At 38.4% G+C, this 19,328-nt stretch overlaps 1 protein-coding gene across 2 annotated transcripts in view; it reads right to left on the bottom strand.

Annotated features, from left to right (window-relative positions):
* Positions 1-19,328, bottom strand: part of MYOM1 (myomesin 1) — a 141,888-nt gene that overhangs the window by 98,546 nt on the left and 24,014 nt on the right. For both annotated transcript variants that reach the window (XM_005665300.3, XM_003127844.5), the window contains exons 3-5: positions 16,755-16,895; positions 9,712-9,943; positions 8,601-8,758 (exon numbers count right to left, since the gene is read on the bottom strand). In XM_005665300.3, coding sequence (XP_005665357.1) covers positions 8,601-8,758; positions 9,712-9,943; positions 16,755-16,895 — 531 coding nt within the window. The remainder of the gene's footprint in view (positions 1-8,600; positions 8,759-9,711; positions 9,944-16,754; positions 16,896-19,328) is intronic.

Below are 19,328 nucleotides of genomic sequence, written 5' to 3'. Positions count from 1 at the left end.
CTCAGCATGTGGTGCATGTAAATAAATGAAAAATTGGAATGCACCCTCACACCATGAAAAAAAATAAACTCAAAATGGCTTAAAGACTTAAACATAAGACAAGACACCATAAAACTCCTAGGAGAGAAGATAAAAAATATTCTCTGGCATCAACCGTACAAATGTTTTCTTAGGTCCATCTCCCAAGGCAATAGAAATAAAAACAAAAATAAACCAATGGGATGTAATCAGACTTAACAAGCTTTTGCACAGCAAAATATACCATTAAAAAAAAAACAAAAAGACAACCTATGGAATGAGAGAGAATAGTTGGCAAATGGTGCAACTGACATGGGCTTATCTCCAAAATATACGAACAACTCAACAGCAAAAAAAAAAAAAAAAAAAAAAAATCCAGTTTTCACTGATGTACATACAGCTGTCCAATTTTCCCAGCACCACATGCTGAAGAGAATGGTACATTTTTAAAAATACAGAAATTGAATATGCGTTTTAGGGACATAGACCTTGTGGGAAAGGTGGGTGATGAGTGTGTGAGCCAGGGAGAAAAAGGGACTAAGATTATTTCCTTTCTTTTTGTTTCTTTCCATCACCTTCCCTCCTCCCAAACCTCCTTATAACCATTTCCAGAAATCTGAAGAAGTAAAATGTAGCTGTGTAGAGAACAGTTGGGAAATGGAAGCATCCTGTGTTGTCAGGAGCCAGACTGTCTGTGTTCGAATCCCAGCTCTGTCCCAGCTGTGACAGCCGGGGCAAGTTACTTAACCTCTCCATGCCTGGGTTTCTTCATCTGGAAAATGAAGGGAAAAAAAGGGGGCAGAAGACCTAAATAGACATTTCTCTGAAGAAGACACACGGATGGCCAATGGGCACATGAAAAAATGCTCAATATCACTGATTATTAGAGAAATACAAATCAAAACAACAATGAGGTACCACCTCACACCTGTCAGAATGGCTGTCATTAATAAGTCCACAAATAACAAATGCTGGAGAGAGTGTGGAGAAAAGGGAACCCTCCTACACAGTGGGAATGTAAATTGCTACAATCACTGGAAAACTGTATGGAAGTTAATATAGAACTACCATATGATCCAGCGATTCCACTCCTGGGCATATATCTGGACAAACAAACTCATGGACATGGAGAATAGATTTGTGGTTGCCAAGGGGGACGGGGAGGGAGGGAGATGGACGGGGAGTTTGGGGCTAGTAGATGCAAACTATTACATTTAGAATGGATAAGCAATGAGGTCCTGATTTACAGCACAGGGAACTATATCCAAGCACTTGTGATAGAACATGATAGAAGATAATAGGAAAAAAATAATGTACATAGATGTATGACTTTGCTGTACAGCAGAAGTTGACAGAACATTGTAAATCAACCATACTTTAATAAAAAAAATCAAAAAAAATTTTTAAAGTACCATTCTCCTTCTCAACCTAGCAAAATCCCAATTCATTCTTCAAGATTCAGATCAAATGCCGCTTCTACAACCCCCTTCCTAAAATCCGACACAGTACTCTTCCTGCCTTTCCACATCAGGGTTCCTTGATTCAAATGGAAAGATAGAACATATATCAAATTATGGCTGGCTATTTGTCACTTCTACTAAGTTGTCAGTGCCTTGAATGTGGGAGTTGTGTCTGATCTGTATTTACTTCTATTCCCACTCTCAAGGTATTAGGAGTCACAGGCAATTATCAGGCACTAGGTGTTTGCTAAATTGGGTGGAACAGAGTTATTGTGTTAACACCATAGATGAATTGTGCTTCCTAATTTCTGGCCAAAGGAACAAAGTTCTGACAAACCCATGTTTCACGATACAGATAATTTAAAATAAGTGCATACAGGAGTTCCTGCTATGGCTCAGTGGTAACAAATCCAACTAGTATCCATGAGGATGCGGGTTTGATCCCTGGCTGAGTTCAGTGGGTTAAGTATCTGGCATTGCCGTGAGCTGTGGTATAGGCTGCAGATGTGGCTTGGATCCCACGCTGCTGTGGCTGTGGCTGGCAGCTGCAGCTCCAACTTGATTCCTAGTCTGGGAACTTCCATATGCCATGTATGTGGCTCTAAAAAGAAAAAAAAAAAAGGTAAAATAAAATAAAATACAATAAAAAGTGCATACAAAGAGGCTCTTCATCCAGTTCTCTCAAATGTACAATGGGAGGGTTGGACTGGCTTAGGAGTTGCAGCTGCACAGCAGGTGTAGGGCATAATCTTCCACCCCACCCTAGGAGACTTGCTAGCTCTTTCTGAGAGACCAGAAGTGGCCTCAGACAGCTGTCTCCCCACAGGCTCCAGGCAGACAGGACTATTTGATCATAGATGGCCAGTAAGAAGAAACCTGCTGGATGCTCCTAACTGGAAACATTCCTTGTTTTGACAAATGACAGAGTGGAATATGTTAATTGGCGTGTTCTTCTGACTGAATTGATTTCTGTCATTTCACACTTGACTCAGAAGCTCTCTCTTGCTCAGTTTTCTCTTATGCCGGGGTGTGTTCAGCACTCCCTTCTAACAGAAGAGGAGCAATATGGCACCGAGGCTGTGTGGCATGTGCTACTTGACTGAACAGCTGAGGGACACTCAATTTGGCTTCTGTCCAAAAATTGTTGTTCATATTTTCTGTAAGGTTTGAATTAAAACAGCATTTGCAGCTCCCGGGCTCATTTCACCTTCCTTGCCCTCCAGTCCCATCCAGCTTTGTAGTCAATGTCTTCCCCCTGACTAAACACCCATGGCTTCTCTAATGTGACCACCTGGCACACGCAGGCGCACATGCAGAGATGCACACACTTTGAGTAGCTTCCGTTCTCCCCCCTGGAACTCAGATGTCAGTGTAAGAAGCATTTGTTTTAAAGCAGCAGACAAGGATTATTAAATGAGGAAGCAATTCAGTACTATTCTCCAAGAAATTCACCTAGAGTCGCACTCAGGTTCAGAGTCATTTGAGACTGGCTGTCTTCAGGGAAGTCAGGGAAGAAAAGAAGGATTTGGGGCCTGCTCTGCATAAGCTTCATAGTTTATTTCTGGAAAGTAAAACTGCAAACTGACCAGTCATCGGCTAATTTTGGAGAATAATCTAAATCCTAGGATTATTTGTCAAAAGGTTTCTGAATTCCTGTGAATATTTATTTTCATTCATTTATTTATTTATTTTGCTGCTTAGGGCCGCACTTGCAGCACATGGAAGTTCCCAGGCTAGGGGTCAAATCGGAGCTACAGCTGCTGGCCTCCACCACAGGCACAGCAACTCGGGATCCAAGACACATTTGCAACCTACACCACAGCTCACAGCAAGGCAGGATCCATAACCCGCTGAGCGAGGCCAGGGATGGAACCTGCATCCTTGTAGATACTAGTCAGATTTGTTTCCACTGTGTCACAACGAGAACTCCCCTGTGAATATTTAGATGTGCACCATTTCCTTATAATTTTCATGTAGAGTCTATGAACTATTAGTTAATGAACTTCTGTTATACTATTTCTAGAATAATACTTTTCATTTCTGTGTGTAAAACACACACTTAATTCCCCCAAACATCTGTTTGGATACTGGGCTGACTTTGATAACAAGGGGTTATGGGGAAAGCTCTTTGGCTATATGAAGCATGGTCAAGCAAGAGGGTGTCACTCTAACTTTTCTCTGTTAGCAGCAAATAGTATCTGCCACCATGATCTTTGTCATGTCAACCCCCCCACAAGTGTGGCTACTACTTAGAATCCCACACTATTGTCTTGAATAAAGAGCTATTATTCACTTTAAAAATCAACTAGCTGAGAGAAATCTGATCCATTAAAGTAAAATTTAGACTTAAATAAGAAAAACCTAAAATATCCCAAACCCTCATACTTGGGAAGTAATTAGAAAAGTTTTAACTATTTTATTTTACTTGATTTTATTGTCTTTTTAGGGCTGCACCCTTGGCATATGGAAATTTCCAGGCTAGGGATCAAATCGGAGCTGTCTGTAGCTGCTGGCCTACATCACAGCCACAGCAAAGCAGGGATCTGAGCAGCATCTGCGATCTACACCACAGCTCACATCCCCAACCCACTGAGCAAAGCCAGGGATTGAACTTGTATCCCCATGGATACTAGTTGAGTTCGGTACCACTGAGCCATAACGGGAACTCCAGTTTTAACTATTTTAAATGTAGGTTGTTTTCCTAAGAATAATATAGTAGTAACTGCTAAATTTAAATGCATTGTGAAAAACTCTCATCTTGTAAACAAACTTAATACAGGATTCTAGTATGGAATTTACAAATTCTCATAATTTACAAAAATAGAATAAGACTTTTCCAAATCTCCAGACTTCCTAAACCGCATTTCTCATACTGCTTTATTCCCAGGTTTTGAACCATTATCATGCTTAATGACAAATTTCTTCATTCGTCATTAAGGGAAAATGTGAAAAATTCCAAACATGTATTTTAAATGTCTTACTTGAGGATCTAGCCCAGTATCCAAAACAAACAAATCCGAAAACATGGGTATTGAGTGAGTGAATGAATGGTTACTCCAGTGAGTTTTCATGAATTTCCCTGCAGATTACAATCTAGATTTGCAATGACAAAACTGATCTAGACTTTGACCTGAAAATGCATTTAAATTTGGCTCTTTAAAAAAAAAGTGTAAAATTAATTTAATTCTCTCCTTTTAAAGAGAAATTTCCTCCTCTATTTCATACAGTTTTTATAATCTTCCTAGACAATACAGGTATATGGTAGAAGAACCAGAAAATATAAGGGTTCCCAGAGAATTTTTTCCTTCAAACCTGTCTGCCTTCACCTGGCTCCTACCCACAACTAACTGTTCCCCTTAGATTCTCACGTATCCTCCTAGAGCTTCTTTATGCAAGTAAGATGGATATAAATATGTGTTTTTCCTCCCCCTTTAAGCCAATATGTAGTCTATTATATGTTATTATGTAAATATAGCCTATTAAGTAAAACAGCTTTTATTTTATTTTTTTTCAGTGAAAACAATGGCTTTCCTTTATTTCTGAATATTTTCATTAATATATATTTCTCCTTCTATGTTGACAAAGCCCTCCTTCTGGATGAACAGCTTCTCTGTGGCCATTCTCTGAAATTAGCTTTTCTACTAGAGCCAAAACCCAAAGGCTTCCTTCTGCTCTGAAAGTGAGCTGGGGACAGGTCGGTGCAGCTCAGCATCTCCACATCAGCTGTGATGAGTAATACGTGTTCCCTGGGTACCATCAGATTCCATCTGGACAGATTTAGTCAGCACTGGAGTTGGCCAAAGAGCAGCTGCTGTATGTTGACATCACTTCTTGGACCTCAGGGACTTCCATGACCCAAGGGTGCCCAGTGGAAACTTGGAACCAGACCCTCTTTGGAAAGGAGTCTAAGGGACCAAGGTACACAGGCCTTTGAAAGTCATGGCTAAGGACTTAATTTAACGTCTATTTAGGAAGGTAATTCCCAATTATTTCTTTCAGACTTGGATTCAGTGTCAGGCCCGGGAAGCTATAGTTGGTTATAAAAGAGGCATAAATACCAGAAATTTAATCAACAACTGTAGCTTTTGCTTGGGTTGTGGGTTCCCTGCTCCCTGAGGGGAAGGATGCTCACTGAAGATTGCATACTGTGTACCAGCAAGTTACAAAGTAAATTAGTTTCACTTCATGATTATTTTTACAAAGGCAGCATGTCCAGGAAGGTATACTAATCCCACCTGGAAGTTTACTCCATGAAACCAGTGAAGCTGAAGTTTCAGGCTCTGTGCCTAATGCATACAACTAACTTTATTGTCTTCTTTGTAAAGAGTGATCCTCAAATTGTGTAAACTTCGCGCCCCATAAAACTTGGATCTGACCTTATTTATTGACACAGCCAATTTTCAGTTATTTGCTTGCTGACTGTCCAAATTTCAGCTTATCCAGGGCAAATCTTGCTCGCTAAAGTAAGGTGAATTTTTTTTTAGTGGTCCACTGGTTCTTTTTTTTTCATATTTACTTCTCGCTTGACTTGTGAGGCAATGGGATTGTCTATGAAATGCTCTGATCCATCCCTGCTGGAAGAATTTTTGATAAAGAATGGATTCACCTTCTCCAAGCACTAAAGGGGGTTCAGGTACTAGAAAAGGCTTGCTCCAGTCAACAGCCAGCCTCCTGAATTGTTCCTGAGATAACTCTTATCTATGCGTCTTTTTTTCTTATTATCAAAATGAGCCCCTAGGCCATAAAATTTGCACATTAAGGAAATAAATACTTCTAAGCGAAATGTGAAGTTTGAGGGGTCAATCATACTTTTCTCAGCTGCATTAGTGAGAATAACTGATAATTGACAATAGTTCTATTTTTCAATTTGACTGGAATTCTAAGGGTTGACATTTGATTATCTCCTATTTTCTCTGTGGAGTTTTTATCTCTTTTGCTTGTTTTTATTTTTTTAATTCTTTTTTTTTTTTTTTTTTGTCTTTTTAGGGTTGCACTTGTGGCATATGGAGGTTCCCAGGCCAGGGGTCGAATCAGAGCTACAGCTGCTGGCCTATGCCACAGCCACAGCAACACCAGATCCTAGCCAAGTCTACAACCTACACCACAGTCCATGGCAACGCCAGATCCTCAATCCACTGAGGGAGGCCAGGGATTGAACCTGTGTCCTCTGGATGCTAGTCAGATTTGTTTCCACTGAGCCACGACAGGAACTCCTTTTTTGCTTGTTTTTAAATCACTCCTTTTTCAGTCCACAAAACACGATGTAAAGAGTTTAATTTCTGACAGACTTTGAGCTCTGCCTTGATGGAACCCCATCACTCTGGCTTAGTAACACCATTGGTGGTACACGGCAGGTTTGTATTCTAGTCTCTGTGTATTTAATAGAATAAATAAATGCTTAAGAAATTAATATTTATCTCCAAGAGTTTACTATGTATTCTTTTGAAAATCTTTTACTATGATTTTTCAAAATCAGGAAAACAGAGATATGACATTGTGTAGTTAATACATCTATTATAGTATTCCAGTTATTCATGTATTTTAATTCATGAAAGATGAGATTTTTTCTCATCAAATAATATTTCTTGGGGCTAAAAAATTGTTATTCTTTATGCATTTCTATAGGAAAGTTTGAATTTTTTCTGAGGTGGGAGTTAGTTTTTTTAAGAGGAAATGTCCCTTTAGTAGTCTAATTTGTGCAACTCTATAATCAGAGAGAAAGATGGGGCAAAAGTGGATTGATTTCTAACTTATTACAGTATACTTCTATACTTTAAAGCCTGTAAATCGATTTTTGAAAACATTTTCATTGAAATATGTTCCTACTTTTCTCATCTTCATTTACTATTGTACTATTATTCTGTTACTTTGTATACTTGATAATACAGAGTTGGCTTTGGTTATCAAACTCCAGAACCCTGAAAAGAGTTTACATACAAGAAAAATTATAAGTAAATGCACCATTTTCACAGGCAGGTTGATATCACAGGTGATTTTTTTTTTTATGTCACCACCTGCTCCTTAAGATAACTTTAGGTAATGGTTTATCTTGTCAGCCACCACCATTATGCTACCCTGATATCCGAACATTAGAAATAATTGGAGAGAGGAAGAGACAGGAGCTCTGGGGGTGACAATGCCACTCTGTGTAGTGCTTATACTCTGACAGAGGGTGCATAAACCACACTCGGGAGGATAAAAACACAGCATGCAAAATACCCCTGTCAGAGAATAAGTCAGAAAACACCTTTTTTAACTGGTTCACAATACCCTTCAGACTTCTGCTCCCCTGTGGCAGGCATTCATGACATATGACAGGAAAGTTCTGAGTTTACAGATGACAAAATCATTGACCATTGCAATAGGATATATAATGGAAGGAGAGAACGTGTGCCTACTTTTTATGGAACGAAAACTTCTTCAGGCCCCATATTCATAACAGCTCCCATCCAATCCCCTCTTTCTGGCTTTCTGGTTTAGGATTAAGATCTCAGCTCACAGGAGAAGGTGAGTTGGAGTTCTCTGGGTTTTAATGACTTTTTAAAAGGTGGTATAGTTTCTGATCACAAGATGATAACAACTAAATATTCAGACTAAGTTTTAACACTTTATGTAAGATAAAGACCCATTTGTATAATAGGATTATAAAGGGTCACAGTAAATCAGAATGGATACAAGACTTATCTTTCATTTCATACATAAAGTATTCCCAGTGTACTTTCTTCACTATTTAAAAAATCTGTACAGGAGTTCCCATCATGGCGCAGCAGAAACCAATCTGACTAGTATCCATGAGGATGCGGGTTCTACCCTTGGCCTCGCTCAGTGGGTTAAGGATCTCTCTCGCCTTGCCATGAGCTGTGGTGTAGGTTGCAGACATGGCTCCAATCCCACGTTGCTGTGGCTGTGGTATAGGCCAGCAGCTGTAGCTCCCATTCGACCCCTAGCCTGGGAACTTCCTTATGCTATAGGTGCAACCCCCCCCCAAAAAAAACAAAACGAAACAAAACAAAACAAAAAAACCTACACAAACTTATAAATGCTTTCATTGACTTTTACCTACTCATAATGCCACACTTTGAGTAATGGATTCTCTGAGAAGTTTTCGCAAAAATAGCATACCATGTGACACGAGGTTCTGGCCAGCCAGCTACAGAGCAGTGTAGTTTTACATTTTCTTTCTCCCAAACAGTGTGGGAACGAGGTTTAATGACAAATTCAGGAGCATGGAGAAGATTATCTTCATTCAACTTTCGATGATATGCCTCAGTTTCTTCTAACTGAAAAAAAATCAACATATTATGAAATCAAAGTAATGTGTGCTACAAAAATGAAATGTAAAAATCGATATGATCTTTTTTCCATTTGGACCCTTACTTCTATAATCAGATCAAATGCATTCTCCTCAGCCCTTTAAAAAATGTACATATCACTTAATATTTAACATTCAAACCTGACAACATATTTTGCTTCCCGAAGGTGGTTGTCTTAAGGTTCTTCAAGAACTTTAATTTCTGTAGAACCTAAAATTTCACAGAATTTAGAACTATTAAGTTTGTCTTTCTTTGACCTATACATTTTGATGTCTTTTCCCTTTAGTTTTGTTTCTCCACAAGACCACATATTTCTTCATTTGAAACTAACTAATCTTGGAGTTTGCATTGTGGTGCATCAGGTTAAGAACCTGACATAGTGTCCATGAGGATGTGGGTTCCATCTCTGGCCTCTCTCAGTGGGTTATCTGGCGTTGCCTCAAGCTGTGGCATAGGTTGCCCATGGGGTTCAGATTGGTGTTGCTGAGGCTGTGGCCAGCTGCAGCTTCAATTCAACCCCTGGCCTGGGAACTTCCATATGGTACAGCTGTAGTTGTGAAAAACAAAACAAAACAAACTAATCTACATCAACACACATACACACACAATGTTACATACATTTCTACTTTGTAAATTATATTAAATTGTCTTTTCTGGAGTTCCCATTGTGGCTCATTGGAAATGAATCTGACTGGCATCCATGAGGACACAGGTTTGATCCCTGGACTTGCTCAGTGGGTTAATCATCCGGCATTGCTGTAAGCTGTGCAGTCATGGCTGGGATCCTGTGTTGGCTGTGGCTCTGGTGTAGGCCAGGGGCTATAGCTCCAATTCAACCACTAGCCTGGGAATCTCCATATGCCACAGGCGCAGCTCTAAAAAAACAAAAAATAAAAATTAAAAAAAAAGTCTTTTCTTACTGTTTTTCTCAGCTCCAGGTGTTCCGCCTTTTCTCGAATTGCAACTTTCCTTGACTTCTTCTCAAAAGCTTCCTCTTGGTGAAGTGTGGATGTAGACTGTTTGGATACTGTGGACTGTTTGGCTGCTGTGATTCCTTCTTCACTAGCAAGGAGTTTCCTCTTAGCTATATAAGCAGCAGCTTCTTTAATTCTTTCTTCTTCTGTGTCTGTAATCCCACTGACATGCACTTGGCTGAAATATAACAACAGCAAAATATTGGTATTGTGGGATGGCCATGATAAGATTGCCCAGTTTTACCAAGTTCAAAGTTCCAGACCTTACACATCAGGCACCATGCCCAAAGAAAACCTGATGTAGAAAAATGTGGTAAATAGGATTTAACTCTTCAAGTATGGAAGTGACTGTCACCTTAACAAATAATAACTACAATAATAAATCCTATCATGACCTCAGTGCTTTGCCAAGTGCTTTTTACACACATTCTCATTATCCTTCTACTTTAGATAAATGGTAACAACACACAGAGAAGTTAGATAACTTGCCAAAGGTCATTTCTTTGGTTTCCTTAGTGTGTTTAAATATGATTTAGTCTGTAATAAAAGATTAAGTTATGATATCCTTCCAGGAAAGATCATATTGTAAAACGACCAACAGTTGTGTGGCTGTGATCCTCATTTATGACCATATGCTTGATCTGGATTCTGTAACTCATATGGTGTAATGTGTTGCCCAGCGCAGCTGCACACATAAATAAGACCTAAATTTATGTGACATCATTATGCCTACTGGGTTTCCTTTCCACAACAATAAAGGTTGTGTGTGAGTGTGCATGTGTGTATTTAATATAACAATCTTCATTTGTGCTTGCATATAGCCCCGATGTAAAGAAATGATAAAATTCACAATTAAGGTGTTGATGCTTACAAAAGTGACTTGTTTTTATTCATAATTGATGATGATGATGGCAAGTAAGTGGTTACAACCAAAAGTGCTGTGCCTAATGTAATAATTTATGATAGGATTTGTGCTGTGATTTAGTAATATTGTTTAAAATATTTGGATTATGGAGCTCCGGTCATGGCTCAGCGGTTATGAACCCGAGTAGTATCCATGAGGATGTGGGTTTGATCCCTGGTCTTACTCAGTGGGTTGAGGATCTGGTGTTGCTATGAACTGTGGTGTAGTTCACAGACTCAGCTTGGATCCCACATTGCTGTGGCTGTGGTGTAGGCCAGCGGCTACAGCTCCAGTTCGACCCCTAGCCTGGGAACTTCCATATGGCACGGGTACAACCCTAAAAAACAGACAAACAAAAAATTTAGATTATTAGGAGTTCCTATTATGGCTCAGTGGGCTAAGGACATGACGTTGTCTCTGTGAGGATGTGGGCCTTGCTCAGTGGGTTCAGGATCCAGTGTTGCCACAAGCTGCAGCATAGGTTGCAGATGTGGCTTGGATCCAGTGTTGCTGTGGCTGTGGTGTAGGCCTCAGCTGCAGCTCTGATTCAGCCCCTGGCGCAGGAACTTCCATATGCTGCAGGTGCAGTCGTAAAAATAAAAATAAAATATTTGGATTATTTTAAAGCCCCTTCAATACATTTGCTGTCAATTCAATTAGATGTTTCAGTGAGGAGTATATTGATTATATTGAAGATTGTCTTGAAATTGAGTCTCCTGAGACCTCTTAAGGCATATTTGTGCATTTGTTTTTCTTATAGGAATCACTTCAAAATTTAAGCAAACACTGCCATTGTGTTCACAAGTTCCTGGTACCTGAATCTATATATTTTGCTGAGGAGTAGGACTCAACATTTGCCCAAGTTTGGAATTTCTCATGGAATACTAACAAACTATCTGGTAGATAAGATTAGTCTACTTTGTGTTTTACTAAACTTTAAGTTTTCATTTTTTCCTTCTCTCTATCTCTCCAAATATTAATAAGTAGCCTCCATCAAGGAAGTTATATGCTATAATTTAGGGGTAGAAAAGGAAAATGGAAGACTTTTAGCTTAGTGTCCTAACATAATTACCTCTATTTTTTTGAATGAGATAGGAAGGGAACAAATTAATAAGTGAATACCATACAAACGTCCTGAGAATCGCTTGGAATTCTCTATAGAGGTTCATATACAATATAGAGATTTGAAATGAGGTTTGTAACGTGATTCAATGTATATAGTAACAGATTATTTTCAATGCTAATCTGGTCCCAAGTTGAGACCACTCTGCGTGAGAGAAGTTTAAACTCATATTCCCTCTAATCGTGGACGTGTAGACATAGCTCTAAGAGGGCAGAATGGAGTCACTGCTTCCTAGCCTTTTCCATTTGCCAATAAGCTAAACTTTGAAAACAAACAAACAAACTGTAATTATGTCACAAGAGAGCTCAAGGACACTTAAAAGAATATTTCTGACCTGGGACAGTCATTGACAGCCCTGCTATTATCTGGGTACAAGAGTAAGAATATGACACTAACCTGCTGACAAAAAACACATTACTGCAAATTTAAAATGAATTTAAAGCCTTCCCAATACTCTATCTCTGATGATTTCAACTTAAAATCTGTTGCTGACACAAAGTGAACTCTATTATCAGACTGTAAAAAGTGAAATTTCCAAGCACCATCCAGAAGAAACCGAGTTTTCCAGAAGCATACTATAATTGCATTTGCTAATCCCTAGGGGGACTCTCAGCTCTTCCACTACAGACCATGTGACTTTCAGCAAGTCCCTGAGCCTTGATTTTCTTGTCCAAAAATTGATAGTAATACCTCTCTAGGGCTATACGGAGGATTTAGCAAGATAGATTATACAATGCACCTAGAAAGATTCCTGGTAAACCATAGGTACTCAACAAATGTTCATCTCTTCCTCATCCTCGTAGATTGTTAATACTGTCAACACCATTATGAAGTGTATTATTTTCATAGTAATGGACTATAGGAGATGGCTCCACATAAAAAATGAAGGAGGAGTTCCCGTTGTTGCTTGGCAAATTAAGAACCCCACATAGCGTCCATGAGAATGTGAGATCAGTCCATGGCCTCAATCGTGGGTTAAGGATCTAGCATTGCCACAAGCTGCAGCATAGGTTGCAGACATGGCTTGGATCTGGTGTTGCCATGGCTGTGGTATAGGCTGGTAGCTGCAGCTCTGATTCGGCCCCTAGCCTGGGAATTTTTGTATGCAGCAGGTGCAGCAGTAACAAGGAAGAAAAATAAATGATAGTCAGAAATAAAACCTAGAAGGTAAATTTTTTAAAGTGATTTTTACTTTTTCCATCATAGCTAGTTTACAGTGCTATATCAATTTTCTACTGTACACCAAGGTGACCCAGTCACACATACATATATACATTCTTTTTCTCACATTATCATGCTCCATCATAAGTGACTAGATATAGCTCCCAGTGCTATACAGCAGGATCTCATTGCTTATCCATTCCAAAGGCAAGAGTTTGCATCTCTTAACTCCAAATTCCCAGTCAATCCCACTCACTTCCCCTCTCCCTTGGCAACCACAAGTCTGTTCTCCAAGACCATGAGTTTCTTTTCTGTGGAAAGGTTCATTTGTGCCATATATTAGATTCCAGTATAAGTGATATAATATGGTATTTGTCTTTCTCTTTCTAACTTAATTCACTCAGTGTGAGAGTCTCTAGTTCCATCCATGTTGCTGCAGATGACATTACTTTGTTCTTTTTTATGGCTGAGTAGTATTACATTGTATATATACCACATCTTCTTAATCCATTCATTTGTTGATGGACATTTAGGTTGTTTCCATGTCTTGGCTATTGTGATTAGCGCTATAGTGAACACACGGGTGTACATGTCTTTTTCAAGGAAAGTTTTGTCTGGATATATGCCCAGGAGTGGGATTGCTGGATCATATGGTAGTTCTATATTTAGTTTTCTGAGGTACCTCCACACTGATTTCCATAGTGGTTGTACCAATTTACATTCCCACCAAAGGGAACAGGGTTCCCTTTTCTCCATACCCACTGCAGCATTTGTTATTTGTGGACTTATTAACAATTGCCATTCTGACTGGTGCAAGGTGGAGCTGCATAGTAATTTTGATTTGCATTTCTCTATGAGTGATGTTGAGCATTTTTTCATGTGCTATTGGCCATCTGTATATCTTCTTTGGAGAAATGTCTATTCAGGTCTTTTGCCCATTTTTCCATTGGGTTGTTGGCTTTTTTGCTATTGAGTTGTATAAGTTGTTTGTATATTTTAGGGATTAAGCCCTTGTCAGTTGCATCATTTGAAACCATTTCCTCCCATTCTGTAAGTTGTCTTTGATTTTTTTTATGGTTTCCTTTGCTGTGTAAAAGCTTGTCAGTTTGATTAGGTCCCATTGGTTTATTTTTGCTTTTATTTCTTGTTTATTTGATTAGGTCCCATTGGTTTATTTTTGCTTTTATTTCTGTTTTTTTTGTGGTTTCCTTTGCTGTGTAAAAGCTTGTCAGTTTGATTAGGTCCCATTGGATTATTTATTGCTTTTATTGCTTTGGGAGACTGACTTGAGAAAACATTTATAAGGATAATGTCAGAGAACATTGTGCCTATGTTCTCTTCTAGGAGTTTGACGGTGTCTTGCCTTACATACAAGTCTTTAAGCCATTTTGAGTTTATTTTTGGTGTGAGGATGTGTTCCAGTTTCATTGATTTACATGCAGCTGTCCAGGTTTCCCAGCAGCATTTGCTGAAAAGACTCTTTTTCCCATTTTATATTCTTGCCTCCTTTGTTGAAGATTAATTGACCATAGGTGTCTGGGTTTATTTCTGGGTTCTCTATTCTGTTCCATTGGTCTATATGTCTGTTTTGGTACTAGTACCACACTGTGTTGATGACTGTGGCTTTGTAATATTGCCTGAAGTCTGGGAGAGTTATGCCTCCTGCTTGGTTTTTGTTCTTCAGGATTGCTTTGGCAATTCTGGGTCTTTTGTGGTTCCATATAAAATTTTGGACTGTTTAAATTTTAAAAAAATCAACTTAAATTTTTTTTTGGATTGTTTGTTCTAGTTCTGTGAAAAATGTCATGGGTAATTTGATAGGGATTGCATTGAATTTGTAGATTGCTTTGGGTAGTATGGCCATTTTTACAATATTATTTTTCTGACCCAGGAGCATGGAATATCTTTCCATTTCTTTGAATTCTCTTTAATTTCCTTGATTAGTGTTTTATACTTCTCAGCATTTAAGTCTTTCACCTCCTCGGTCAGGTTTATTCGGGGGCACAACTTTAAAAGGTATTATATTTTTATATTCCTTTTCTAATATTTCATTGTTAGTATACAATTAGAAATGAGACTAATTTCTGAATGTTAATCTTGTATCCTGCTACTTTGCTGAATTCGTTGCTCAGTTCAGTTTTGGGGTTGAGTCCTCAGGGTTTTCTATATATAGTATCATGTCTCTGTATACAGTGACAATTTTACCCTAGAAGGTAAATTTTTATTCACATTTTATCACTGTTTATATTGTAAATTATCATTTCTTGATACTGGGCTGGAGGACATGAGATGATTTCGTGAGGAAAGGGCAAGTTCACTGTAAAAAATCAGATATAAAAATATATCAAAGGGGAGTTCCCTGGTGGTCTAGGGATTAGGACTTGGTGCTTTCACTGCTGTGGCCAGGGTGCAATCCTTGGTCTGGGAACTAAGATCCCACATCCAGGTGCTATACATCATGACAATAAATAAATTAATTAATTAATTAAAATAATAATAACAAATATAAAATAAAAAACAAAAAACAGATTATTGTTCCCTTACCTTCCTAAGTGGATTCAGAGAAATTATGACATTAGCCTCTGAAACAGTTCAGAAAGGAACCATCAAGAAAGCAGTGGGAAGAAGAGACACAGGGAACCAGAAACAGGTCACCCAAAATCACAACCGAATTATTGCCTGCTGATTTTCCTGATAGCACTTGCCTGGAAAGGATGACCTCATTTTGAATATCACCTTAGCTACGTGAATAATTCTCCATTCAAAGAAAAACAAACAGGGAAGGCTCAGAAAGTTCCTGTTAAACCCTTATGGTGTCTTAGACAAGTTTCCTTTCAAGAGTTCTTTGTATACATTATCATTCAAAAAACGTTTTTATTATAACCAAAACTTTGGCATTGTACAGACTTGTGATTTAGTGATTATTTTGTTTAAAGTCTGCCTCAAAATAAATAGAAATTTATTTTATATTTAATAAACATAAGCCAAACATTCAATTTATGTTGTAATTCTTTTACTTAGTCTCTGGTTTTTTTTTTTATAATTAAGTTTATTTATTTATTTATTTATTTATTTATTTTTGTCTTTTTGCCATTTCTTGGGCCGCTCTCACGGCATATATGGAGGTCCCAGGCTAGGGGTCAAATCAGAGCTGTAGCCACCGGCCTACGCCAGAGCCACAGCAACGCAGGATCTGAGCCGCGTCTGCGATCTACACCACAGCTCACGGCAACGCCGGATCGTTAACCCACTGAGCAAGAGCAGGGATCGAACCCGCAACCTCATGGTTCAAAGTCGGATTCGTTAACCACTGCGCCACCACGGGAACTCCCGACTTAGTCTCTGTTATCTAAGATTTTTTTTCTTCTTCCTAATGAATAATAATGAAAACCACCCTGGCATCCAGTCTAGGTAAACATATCATTTGACTTTTTTTCTTTATTCCACCCATTTTATAGTTTTAACCTTTCTTTCTACTCTATCTACAGTGACTATATATAGGGTCCAATCACTAGCATCCAATATTCTGGTTCTGATTTCAACTAGTTACATGATTAGAATTACGTTTCTAATCATTCTCTCTCATCATATAACCATCCTATGTGACGGCAAAAAATTTTACAATGAATACATCTCCCTTAGTGGATGGTTGCAAGGCTCCTCAGACCTTTCTCAACCAGTACATTGTAAGAGCTCAATAAATGACAGCTGCTATTATTATTACCTGACAGCATTTACTCTCCACTTTCTAATAATCAGAGCCAGATTATTAGGGAATATTATAAGAGAATCTATACCTACCGTCCTGAGAAAATGGGCACCATATAGTCACTTGGAAGATTTTCTTTCTCTTCTCCAGAGAGAAGGCCCTTCCTGGCTCTTTTTATTTGAGGGCTCAACTTGGATGAATAATCTTCTAACATCAAACTGGAATCTGTACGTCTGAAAAAAAAAAATAAAACACCAAATATTAGTTAATCTTTTTTTTTTTTTTTTTTTTTTTTTTTTTTTTTTTTTGTCTTTTTGCCATTTCTTGGGCCGCTCCCATGGCATACGGAGATTCCCGGGCTTGGGGTCCAATTGGAGCTGTAGCTGCCGGCCTAATGCCAGAGCCACAGCAACGTGGGATCCGAGCCGCCTCTGCGACCTATACCACAGCTCAAGGCAACGCCAGATCCTTAACCCACTGAGCAGGGCCTGGGATGAACCCGCAAGCTCGTGGTTCCTAGTCGGATTCGTTAACCACTGCGCCACGATGGGAACTCCATAGTTAATCATTTTAAAAGGACTTATAAAAGGAAGTTTTAAGTCTGGGGACATTTCACAGAATCCTAGATGGCTAATGATAAAATTACCTTTTATCTTTAGAACTAAAGTAGAGTGAGAAAGACCTCACACAATGCACTCTATCTAGACACAAGAGAAAAACAGGTCTACAGTAATTTTGTGGCTTTTTCCTACTTAATTCCAAATACACTTTGCTGTTAAATGTTGGAAATTTAGGCAGTCTATATAAATGGTCTAGATACATTGTACATCCAAATCCTTTCAGGGGATTGATAGAAAAGCAAATTTTCTGGATAGGGAGCCTGGACGATTCTGATTCAGGGCTGCTAGGTTCAACTTTGAGGCCTTTATGTACTGCAGACAGACTCTTTGAAAGAACACTGAGCTCATCAAACAATAGAGTTAACATATTTTATGTGAACACAGTGTTGAGTGACCATAGGGCTGAGTGACTCAGAAAAGTTCAGGGTGTGATAAAGAACCCTTTGTTGGTTTTGCTGTACGTAAAAATCCACCCATGCACACTGGTGCAAATGTACACTTAGAGGTAGCTAGTGTTCTAATAAACCAAAAAAATGTGTTAGCAGAGAGGAAAACATGAGAGCAGAGACTGCAACTAGAGAATACTATGGATAAAATTAAAAGTACAATCTTAACCTATACAGTTCTTGAATGAAATGAGATGCATTTTCACTCAAATGTAGAGAATCTGGCATACATTTCAGGAGTTCGTGGACTCTCTGAAGTCAACCCGTGGACTCAGGTTAAAAGCCCTTCATCTACATTGTAATGAAAACTCTTCACAATAGAGAGCTACACGGGAAACCTCTGTTACTTGCCTTGTAATTTTTTTCTAGATTTGAACTGATTCTAAAATAAAAAGTTAATATGAAAAAGACTCTGGTGCAGAGAAAAGTTGAAGAAAAAGTGAAGTATGTGAACAGTGTGGCATGGAAAAAGCAAGCTGCCCAGTTAAAACAGAAAAAGTATCCAACACTTGATCAGTTTCCAGTCTTCAAAAAGCATTAGGAAAAGCAAAAGATTACCTAAATCAAAAGGAGAAGGCAGCCCAAACATACACATGGTACACAACGGATAGATAACAATGCAAATAAACCTCTCCTCTGCTATGCAAGTAGCACAGAACCATAGGGCTTCTAGGAAACATGGGAGTGCAGGGCTTCTGGGCCTGGGAGTACAGGGTGGGCTACTGCCTTCAATCCCTGGAGTGGTGTGGTAGCATGGATATGGCAAACCTCTTCCTTTCCCACAAACCCTCCCCCAGGGTGAATGTCTAGCTCATATTCTACGATCAGAATTAACACTAAAGGTTAGAACCTTGAATTCAACTTGTGGATTGGTTACCAATTGGAAGGCTTGGTGAAATTTGTTCCTGGCTGGCTGTCCCAGGCAGCAGGAAAATGACTGTATTCTGTCCCCTAGCAGGTTGCAAAGTACATGCTGTGCTAATACAGGTCTAAGTTTAAAGTGGTATTTTCCTTCACCCCTTTAATTCCATTACTATACAAAATAAAATTAATTACAGAGTTTGTTTCATTTTTTTTCCATTTGTAGAACATTTGCATTTCTATTTTTCTCCTGTTTTTCTGTTTTTGTTATTTTTACTTTCATTCTACTGTCATGAGTCATATTCTCATGAGCTCATATTTTCAAATTTATATCAAAATAGCTACTGTTTGTCATTCTTCTGTTGTATTGCTGTTCTTTTTTCCTGTCATTCTCTTTTTAAGATAAATCTTTAAAATTATGCATTTATTACATAGAATGTATCAGACTGTTATTATTCCATTCTCACAGTTAAATTAAAGCAGATGATTTTTAATAGCTGAAATTTATGGTAAAGATTCATGGGACTAATATCAGTTTTCACGTCATATTTCATTTGGAATAAAAGACTTCATAAAAAGCATTATGATTTTATGTATTATTTAGAAGATACAAAGTATTTAGAAACTATTAAATCTTTGTTATACTATCTAAAGTTCTTTAAGCTTTTGAATCCTAACTAAAAGAATGTGTAAAGGATTAGTTTATGCCAGCATACTATTTAGTAATGCTAAGTCATTT

Source organism: Sus scrofa, chromosome 6, assembly GCF_000003025.6.
Source record: "Sus scrofa isolate TJ Tabasco breed Duroc chromosome 6, Sscrofa11.1, whole genome shotgun sequence".
NCBI lineage: Eukaryota > Metazoa > Chordata > Mammalia > Artiodactyla > Suidae > Sus > Sus scrofa.
The sequence above is the reverse complement of the archived record's forward strand: the minus strand, read 5'-3'. Positions and strand labels throughout refer to the sequence as shown.